This window comes from Aegilops tauschii, chromosome 2, assembly GCF_002575655.3.
Source record: "Aegilops tauschii subsp. strangulata cultivar AL8/78 chromosome 2, Aet v6.0, whole genome shotgun sequence".
NCBI lineage: Eukaryota > Viridiplantae > Streptophyta > Magnoliopsida > Poales > Poaceae > Aegilops > Aegilops tauschii.
Genome location: NC_053036.3, coordinates 17700092 through 17710385, shown reverse-complemented (window position 1 = coordinate 17710385; position 10294 = coordinate 17700092). Strand labels below are relative to the sequence as shown.

The following is a 10294-nucleotide window of genomic DNA, read 5'->3' as shown; positions in this document are numbered from 1 at the left end:
CGTGCTCCACCACCATCATTGTTCTCCCTATTACCCATATCATCATCTTTATCAGACATGTCCACATCACCCCCGCCCAGCAGGAGTGCTTCCTGAATCTCCGCATCCTCTAATTCAATTTCTAGTTTGTACACCATGCCGGCATGCGTCCACCTGACCACATCCGGAATATGCTCAATAGCCAGAACGCTGACAAGTAACCTGGCCACCCCATGAGCCCGAGTGAACTGCATATCAACTCGCTCGGTCTTCCCGATCAAAGATCCTAGAATGCAGACCACCCTGGCATCATTGAGAGGCTTAGAGGGTGCCCCTGAAAAACGAACCCAAACCTGAGACAAAGGTGTGCCTTTGGGTTCTGTTTGCTTCCAAGCATCAAACTCAAGAAAACATTCAGTACCCGGCACGCGAGCTATACCAAACTTAAGGAGTTTCTTCAGCTCTTCCGCTGACGGAAAATCAACCTTGTATAAATTATCATCCAGTCGGATAAGCTCCCAATGAGAGTTCCCGGGAGCCAGCTCATTCAGACGTTGCATAACTCGTGCCTCAGATAAGTAACCCTTCGTGACCTTGGCCAGACCTGTAGTCAAGTTCTGCGGTGAATCTGGAAGTACAGACGGAGTGGGTGACTCAAAGAACATCAAGTCCTCACAGCACACCCCATACATGGTCACCGTCGGTAATGGGTGCATCAGCACCGGACACTCGCCCGATTCGTGAACGGGCTTGAGACACGTGTCGCACAACTCCGTACTGCACTCTGCAATAAAATGTCCTTGCTCACCGCAACGATAACAAATCATCTTCTCTTTCTTGCGCGCCCACTTAGCGGCCCTCTCACCATCCGGCTTGTCAGAAAGCTTGTCAGAGCTATGTTCACGACCCTTGGCCCCATCCTGCAAGGGTACCGGAACCTAGGTAGAAGCCAGCGCAGTGACCACTGCCATGGCCTCTCCCGATAAATCTGCTGGCTGCATCTCCGCCGTTTCCGACGACTTGCCCGTAACAAGGGCCTCAGTGTCAGCCGTGACGGCCGTAGCCTGCGGCGGTGGAGTTATGAAGGGGTATGAAGAGATCTAATCCGTTGATGTATTTAAGGGTTGGGTTGAAGCAGAAATAGAGCTCCAGCTCGTGCTCCACGTTGGCAGACCACCGACAAGCCGGCCCATCGCGGTGTACACAGGCGGTGTGTGTACCGTATTTTCTAAAAAGACGATCTTACTCTTTGTTATTGGTATGAAGAGATCTAATCCATTGATATGTTTTAGAGGGTTGTGTGGAAGCAGAAGTAGAGCCCCACCTGCTGCTCCAGGTTGGCATACCACCGACGAGCCATACACTGCCAAGAGGGTGCCCGCGTCCTCTCTGCCTGTTCACCACCATTCTGTACTCGTTGACCAAATAGCTCATTGGAGGGGATTGAAAGGAAGAAAGCCATGGCCCAAGTCGAGGGGATGCTTGCCTCGGCAATCCTCGAGAATACGGCCAAAAAGCTCAGATCTGCCATGGGAGATGAGTCCATGAGGCGTCTGAGCGTCGACGGCTGCCTGGAGGAAATGCTCAAGACGCTGGAGGACATACGGGCATCGCTCGAGGGCGCCGAGATCCCGTCGCCGCAAGGGGACGCCCAGATCCCGTCGCTGGAGCCGGTGCGCGGGTGGCTGAGGCTGGTCAGAACGAAAGCCTACGCCATCCAAGACATGGTCGACGATGTGCAGGAGACAAGGACACCGACTACTGCTGGAACGGTATGTTTGTATGTCGAGCCGGCTTTTGATCTCGGGTTTATTTTTGCTGGTTGACTGACTGACCAGATCAAATGATTGTTACGTAATTGATGGAAATTGCAGATGTCCAGGATGCTTCACTACTGCCGTGGGAAGGAGGACCATCGCAGCGGAAACAAGATGAAGGAGATGCAAAAACAACTGATGGAGTTACACAAGGAGTGGCACAATTTCGGATTTGTTCCATCGGATGTTGTCAGTGCACTCCAGAATGATATTCATGTACCAGAAACAACACTATCTGAGGCTGATGAACAGGGATTTGTTGTAGGAATTGATCAAGATATAAGATATATAGCAGATATGTGTCGGGCGGGAGACGTCGGGAAAGCGCCCTTCATTCTCGCCATATTTGGGATGGGAGGCGTAGGCAAGACAACGTTGGCAAAATGTGTTTACAACTGTCGTGAGCTCCAAGAGGAATATGATTCTCGGGCATGGGTCAATGTGTCATATGAATATGACATGCATAGAATTGGAGAGTCTATAATTTCTCAACTATCAGGAGAAGCAGATATCTTAAATGGGGATATGGATTACATGACGAAGCGCCTTGGGGAGCTGTTTAATGGTATGAAGACACTACTTGTTCTTGACGATCTGCAGGAGGAGGATCCCGTTCAGTTGGAGTGCTTGAAGTGTATGCTCAGTGGAGGCGACAAGGACAGTAAAGTGACAATTATAGTAACCGGACGCAGCCGACACACTGGGATGAAAATTGGTGCTCATGTATTGTTCAGTAAGGCTTGTTTGACTGAACAGGATTCCTTTTTCTTACTGAGTTACAAAACTCTTTTCGACCAAAGAACAGACAATATAGAGTTGCGCATGATAGCACGTATGGTTTCGTCTAAGTGTATGGGTGTACCATTAACAATTCATGCAATTGGGTGGATTCTACGGTACAGAGACGCTAGAGTATGGAGAGCGGTGGAAGCCAGTCTTATCTGGAAAGATTATTGTGAAGATGGGTCGCCTTTAAGCTACAAAAGTATGCCAGCCAATTTGAGGTTATGCTTTGCTTACTGTGGGATCTTCTCCAAGGGTCAAATTATAGTTAAAGATGACCTGATTCATCAATGGGTCGCTCTCGGCCTCATTCAGCCGACTGACATATTGTCTACCACACAGCTTGCTGAGGAATATATTAGGAGGCTCTTGAGCATGTCATTCCTTCAAGCTACAGATCCGAGCTACAAAGTCTATAAAGTGAGTTCTACACAAATCTCCCCTTAGAAAGCAATTCACATCAGAATGCAAACTCATAAATCTAAAGATCAGAGGATACTAGAAATTTGTGACATTTTTGCCCTTCCACATCGTATAGAGTTTTTTTATCCTTTGTTTTTGCATAACGTGTGTACAATTCTTTTGCTGAGATTATTTTATTAAATGATCTTCATTGATGCAGCTTAATTAGTTGTGTTCTCTGTTGCAGGCTAGTGGAAAGGATGACATCTTGTTCACTATGAATGATAAGTTTCATGACTTCGCTATATCAGTTATGTATAATGAGTTATTTATTCTGGATGATAGCATGCAAACACGTGATCTGAATGAATATCGCCATGCAGTGCTCACTAATCACGGCTTCAGGCCAAGTCAATTGAGTTTATTATCCAGCATACAGGCGCTGCATTGTGTGTGCTGTAGCAAAATGGAGCTCATTGATCAGTCGTTTTCATTTCCAAGGCATCTTCGTGTCTTGCGATTGAAGGCGAGCTTCCTTCAGAAGCTACTACCAGATTCTATCTGTCAACTAAGGCACTTGGGGTATCTGAATTTAGCAGGATGCTCTGGGCTAGTAACTTTACCAGAATCAATTGGGGATCTAATAAATATGTTTCATATCGATTTATCGGGCTGTGCCGGACTAGTGAATCTGCCCCAGTCATTTGGGGACTTAATAAATTTGCTGTATCTTGATTTATCACGGTGCTACAGACTAATAGAACTTCCAGAGTCATTCAGCAATCTAAAGAAGATGGAGCATCTGGACTTATCATTCTGGTCTTGCTTTAAAGGGATTGTGGAAGCACTTGGTGGCCTTATCAATGTCAAGAGTTTGAACTTATCAAACCCTTGTTGTCATCTTGCTGATCACTGGCCGCAACTCTTGGAGTTAAAAGATGTTTGGGGCAAACTCCCCAAACTCCGGTATTTAAATTTATCCATGTTCCTAAATCCTATCTTTTACCAACTACCAGAAGATGAAAGTCTCAACAATTACCTCGAATGTATCAGTGGCCTTTCCAGTCTGGAGTACTTGGACCTATCTCATAACATATTTCTTGTTGATCTACCAGAAAGTCTAGCTAAGCTCAATAAGTTACATACACTGGATATCTCGGGCTGTGCAAGAGTAGAGAGAGTAGACAAATGGATGTTTGAGATGGAGTCTCTGAAGTCGATTGTTGTAAGGAACTGCCAGGCTCTTGAAGTTTACCAGTTTGTGGTTTGCTCTTATAGTAACTGGAGCAGCAACTTTGTACAGCTAAATGACGTAAGTTGTAAGGAGTTGGAGATAAGCTGCCTTGAGAAAGTGAAGTCTGTGGAGGAAGCACAGAATGTGACACTGGTGAAGAAACAAGAGCTTGAAACATTGAAGCTTTGTTGGTCTGTGGATACTGAAGGACATGTGGAACACAATGATTTATTTGGGGAATTGCAGCCGCCACCTAATCTGCAGTGCCTTGAGCTACATGGTTATAATGGCGAAACCTGCTTCCCAGCATGGTGGACATCGTGCAATCTCCCTAATCTTGTAAAGGTTATTATGGAGGTCCTTCCGAGGTGCTTGAGTCTGCCACCCCTCCGTTTACTACCCAGCCTGCAAGAGCTTGTTCTTAGAAAGATGGCCAGCATCACAAGAATAGACGATGCCGGCGACTTGAGTGGTGGCAACAGAGTGCCATTCAATAAGGTTGAACTAGATGATATGGATAGCCTGGAAATGTTCAACACCACATGGTACACCAATGAACTGGTGATTCAGAAATGCTCCAAATTGGTACTTGGACCACTCCCGCCTAGAGCTCAGAGGTTGGTGATATCAGACTGCGACCAGGTGATGTCTTCATGGAGGAACCAAGGTAGCAGACATGTTGTGGAGGGCCCTTCTACCCCAGTAACTGAACTGGAGGTCCAAAGCTGCAATGTGCCTCTAGCTGGTTGGAGTTTGCTTCACTACCTTCCTGGACTCCACAAATTAACTATCCACAACTGCAACAATGTGGCTGCTAGCTCACCAGAAGTCTTTCTGGCCCTGTCCTCGCTCCAGTCACTCTGCTTCTCTGCGTGCAACAGCATGAGCTCACTTCCACAAGAATTGGGTTGCCTCGCCTCTCTCAAGGAACTGCAGATCGTGTCCTGCAAACAGCTCACCTGTTTGCCGGATAGCATGCAACAACTCACCTCCCTCCAATCGATGCATTTCACGGACTGTGAAAGCATCACAACACTTCCAGAATGGATTGGAAGCCTCATTTCTCTTCAGGAACTTGTCTTCGAAAAATGCCATGCTATGGAACAGTTGCCGAAGAGCATCAATGGACTGAAAAAACTGAAGGGTCCGCGTATTCTGAACTGCCCACAATTGAAAAAATGGTTTAAATCAGTGGAAGGCTCAGAAAAGTTTGATAAAATCAGACCAAACTATGAGTATGTACCCTATTTCCCCTTATATTTTATTTCAATAATTCCCATTTTAATCATCATCATCATTTATGCCACTCATTTCCTTCCAAGAATTTCTTATGGATCGTCATTGTTGATGTCAGCTGCAAATGTATCTAATACAATTGAGTGTTTGCCTTGTTTACTCTGCAGATAACATGCTACTAGGGATCAAAATCCGAAGGAGTATCTCGGCTCCCTTAGGCATTGACCGCTGAGCTCTGAAATTGTACAAACAGATAAAAGAATCCATGGAGAAATTTCTAAGTTAAAATATAGTAAGAAGGTGTGTTCATTCAGGCACAGAGACTTCCAGCAAGCAAAACATGATCAGATGCAGCTTTCCTCTGGTCCTTCCATTTTGTGTAAAGCTCTGGTGAATCCTAAACGTTGCTGCACCTTTACCTCAATGTAGTTCATCACTGCCTCGCAAGGGTACACAAATCCTCAATTTGGTCCTGTAAATTTGAATTATGTATCACTTATCGATAATTGGTGTCATATGATGCATCTCTTGTTGACATTCCTGGCCATGGTTCATTATATATCCTTGCATAGCGTGCTTGGAATTTATTTTGAAAGAGTGCTCGGAATTTTGCTGGTTTGTGGATAACTTGGGCACACAACATTATATTCACCTCCTCTTTATAGATGGGAACTTTCTTGTGAGTTCATTTTTCATTAATACGGCAAGACCCAATCTTCAGAATTTCCTGCATGAGTAACACTAACTTCAACAGGCCATTTGTTTAACTGAAGTAAAATGTATTTAAGTAAGTTTAGACAAGTGAATAGAACTGCATCAGTATGATTGTGTGGTAATTGGCTCGCTGGCTCATGCAGCCGGCTAGCAGCATGCATGGTGAGAAGCTTAAGATAATGCAAAAGCAGTTCCTTTGATGAAGCCAATCGTGCTGCTTTCTGAGTCCTTGCATGTTGAAAATCACCATGCCTTTGCCTGTTTGAAGCTACTTTTGCTAAACCTAGTGAGCGAACTAAAGATGATGCTTCATCCGGGTACATCGTATGTTCAAATTTTGTTTAGATTCTGTGTGAAGCATGTTTGATGACACGATCAATATCGAACAGCTCGCTACACGCTCCAAGGAGATCGACAAAACAAGGTGCGGTAACATGTCGCCAGCCTTGTCATATCTTATTTTAAACTGTGTCGATAGACGGCCTTTTCTTGGGAATCTATGTTTACATTATCGCGAGAGACCCCAGCATGGGCTGCACAGGTGAACAAAAGGCAACCTCATGGTTGTTGGTCTTTGGTGGAGCACCCACCTCCAATTAGCGGGTATTGATCGTGTCATTTGAACCAAACTGCAATAACCAATGGACAGGGCCGCACCGCAAGTTACTTCTAAACAAGCATTTCTCGCCGCGTCACCCTAGAAAGACGGGGTTTACCTCCTGGCAGCATCCATCAAGTGGCCGACCGGCCGGCAACCCGGCAGCAATATTCAAGCCGTCGGCGAAACAAGGCCAAACACGCTACTAGTGATGAATGGACGATTAGAAATGTGTGCTACACTAGTACTAATACAGGCCGCCTATTGGTTCAAGTACGTTCTCGATGCTATCTGTCTCTTTTCTGCCAGTGACAGGTGCGCTGACAATGCCGTGATGATACTTGTGAGCATCCGACTACTGGTTCACTCAATTGGAACAAGCTAGGTTCGGATTACATCTCTGAATTGCGGAGGGAGTGTAAGCTTGTCAATGGAGAATTGAGCGAGGACTAGAGGAGGAGGGAAGCCGAAAACTCTCATATCCAAGCCTCCCGCTCTGATCCAAGCCCCTGCACTTGTAGCCTCTCCACTTTTTTGTATTGCTCTCTAGAGTGTATCTGTCTTGTGAATTCGTAGCAGGCCCAAACCATATTGGCCGCCCCATGACCAGCCGAGCCGTAGGCATATATGGTCGCTGACAGTATACTTGGCAACTCCAACTGCACATTCAGACTCACCAGACGGGCCGTCCAAAAACAACCTTTGCTGGGTTTTTTTTTCGATAAAGAGCACGTGGCAGGTTCAAATTGAACGTCCTTTACAGAGGAAAACTAAACGCAAAGCACAACATTACCCTCAAACTGAAAGTGCTTGACCGGAGACGCTGTTTGTGACATACTCCCTCCGTTCCTAAATATTTGTCTTTCTAGACATTTCAACAAGTGACTACATACGAAGCAAAATGAGTGAATCTACACTTTAAAATATGTCTACATACATCCGTATGTGGTAGTCCATTTGAAATGTCTAAAAAGACAAATATTTAGGAACGGAAGGAGTATATGCCCAGCCTTGAAAATGGTGGCTCACGTCGTCCTGCACGACCGCGCTCCACAGCCGCTGACATGGACGGCAAGCCTTCGTCGACGTCGCAGCATCCTCCAATGAAATCTGCTATTTCGTTCACGGCCGACCTGCTTCGCCGCCTTTGCGATCTCCCTATGGGAATTGCCTATACGACGCTTACTTTGCTTCTTGCAAACCGGCGCACATCCCCTCCCCCCTCTGTGCTCGGCCAGCACATTTTCCTATTTTTCTTATTTCTGCTCCCCTGCAAAAAAAGTCGCCCGTGAGCCGATTCAAACTGGCGACCTACTCTTTCTATCTAAACTGCACTAACCACAGGACAACTCACTTCTTGTGACTGCTCGTCTCCTTTTTTTTTCCTCTTTTCTTTGATCTATTTTCCTTTTTCCTTTTCTTTTTTGTATTTTTTCTTTAAATATTTTTCCTTTTTTACAAAATGCATGATTCTTAAATTTTGATGAGATTTTTCGAAAATAGATAAACTTTTTAAAATTCAATGAGCTTTTTTCAAAATCAATGAACCTTTTTCAAAATTGTTGGACTTTTTGAAATTTGTTTTCATATTTTATGAAATTTTTAAAAATTGATGAACTATTTTCTTATTTATGAACTTTTTTAAGTTTGTGAATTTTTTAAAATCCGTGAACATTTTGGAATTCACGATTTTTTATTATTTTTCTGTTTTTTTTCCAAAAGTCAAGAGCCGGTCAACTGTGACCACTCAAACAGGATCTAGTGACCAAGGAACCCAGTCGAGCGCTTGCCTTCTTATTGGTCGGCCCACAAGCGGGGGCGCATGAGTGCCAGTGACATGTTCGGGCGCTGAAGGCGTCAAATAGGAGCTACCACCCTATGGGCTATGGCAGGATACCAATAAAACAACAACCATGGTCCATGGTGTCACTCTTTGCCTCTTAACCGTTGGGCTCACCGATATGAGACCAGAATAGTGAAGCCCAACGAACCAAAAGGGTGTCTATGTAGAACCACCATCTTATGGGCAATTCCTATTCAACACGTAGGTCGACATTTGTCCCAAATCCTATATGGCATTCTCAGCGCCAATTACAGGCATTGCCAAAACCCGCACATACAACCCTCCTCCTTGGGCTAAGCCCATTTAGTTTTTCCTTCATTCTATAATGCATTACATCCTACTTGAATGGGTCGCACTGGTTTCTTTCCGAAGTATTCCCAGCCGGTTTAGGAAGCTTCCAAAAGCTTTTGTCCAGTTTTGGTAAGCATCTAGAAGTGCATGGCCTATTTTTTTCAGTTCATTTTTTTCCTTCTCTCATCTTCCTTTTTCATTTTTCATTTTTCCTTTTTTTTGAAATTTGTATTCAAATGTGTGTAATTTTCAAATTCATGCACTTTCTAAAATTTACGATCTTTTTCAAATACACAAAGTTTTTTTCCAAATTCATGAACTTTTTTCAAATACCAGTGATTTTTTATCAACTCGTGATTTGTTTTTCAAATCCCTGAACTATTTCTAAGCTCATGAACTTTTTAAAGTTCGCAATATCTTTTTGAACTCGCATGCTTTTTTCAATTTGAGAAAAAAATCAAATTGTATGAACTTTTGTTGAACTTGTAATTGTTTTGAGTTCACGAATTTTTCTCATATCCACAAACTATTTTTAAACACGTGAATTTTTTGAATCCAAGAACTTTAATAAATCTATGAACAATTTTTAAAAAAATTCTTGACTTCTTTTCAGAAATTGTCGCATTTTTCTGAAAAGTCAACGGGTTCAAAAAAATGTCATGAACTTTCTATATTTGTGGACCTTTTCAAATAAGTTTTTTCATAAAATAGGGCAATAGGGACAATTTGGCCCTTTTCAAATGGATGGACCTTTTTCAAATTCACAAACTTTTTTGAAATGCATGAACCTTTTTTTCAAACCACAAACATTACCCAAATTTGTGAATTATTTTTAAATTCACGAACTCTTTTAAGTTGGTGAACAGTTTTTTCTTCAAAATCATTTGTTTTTATTATTTCACGTTTTTGAAGATATTCAAAAATTGTCGCAAAGTCCAAAAGTATTCAACTATACAAAAAGTAATTCACAGATTTTTCCAAATTTTTCCATGAATTCATGGGTAATTTTTACAAATACGAAAAATATTTGTGTATTTTTGTTTTGCAAAATCCCATAATATTTGTTAGTACGATTTTTTTCATTAATTGAAAAAATATCCATGAATTCAAAAAAATGTTCACAAGATCAAAAGGTGTTCACAAATACGAAAAATGTTCGTGAATATGAAAAAATGTTTTGTGTACTCAAAAATTGTTCAAATTTTTCACGAATGAAAAAAGTTAATAAATTAGAAAAAAATGTGAGTATGAACAATGTTTTGAAAATCATTTATTTTTATGAATAACGAAAATCGCAAATATCAAAAATATTAATTCATTAACTTTTTTTATATATTTCAGCAAAAACCGTGAATTCAACCAATGTTTGTGAATTCAAAGGTGAGAAAGAAAAGGCA

General features: G+C 42.7%; 1 protein-coding gene across 2 annotated transcripts; it reads left to right on the top strand.

Moving 5' to 3' along the window:
- Positions 1–1364: 1364 nt before the first annotated feature.
- Positions 1365–5988, top strand: LOC109778541 (putative disease resistance protein At3g14460). Of its 2 annotated transcripts, none has more exons than XM_073507727.1 (4): positions 1365–1751; positions 1854–2999; positions 3229–5359; positions 5619–5948. In XM_073507727.1, exons 1-4 carry the CDS (start codon positions 1440–1442, stop codon positions 5681–5683), a joined length of 3654 nt encoding a protein of 1217 aa, XP_073363828.1. In that variant the 5' UTR covers positions 1365–1439; the 3' UTR covers positions 5684–5948. The 2 variants fall into 2 exon arrangements, with proteins under 2 accessions (XP_073363828.1, XP_020192695.1); XM_020337106.4 differs by having other exon boundaries at positions 1366–1751; positions 3229–5450; positions 5619–5988.
- The last annotated feature ends 4306 nt before the right edge of the window (positions 5989–10294 follow it).

Coding starts and splice junctions, on each gene's coding strand:
- LOC109778541 (XM_020337106.4), top strand. CDS start 1,440: ATGGCCCAAGTCGAGGGGATGCTTGCCTCGGCAATCCTCGAGAATACG. Junction 1,752..1,853: donor CACCGACTACTGCTGGAACG/GTATGTTTGTAT, acceptor TGGAAATTGCAG/ATGTCCAGGATGCTTCACTA. Junction 3,000..3,228: donor CGAGCTACAAAGTCTATAAA/GTGAGTTCTACA, acceptor TCTCTGTTGCAG/GCTAGTGGAAAGGATGACAT.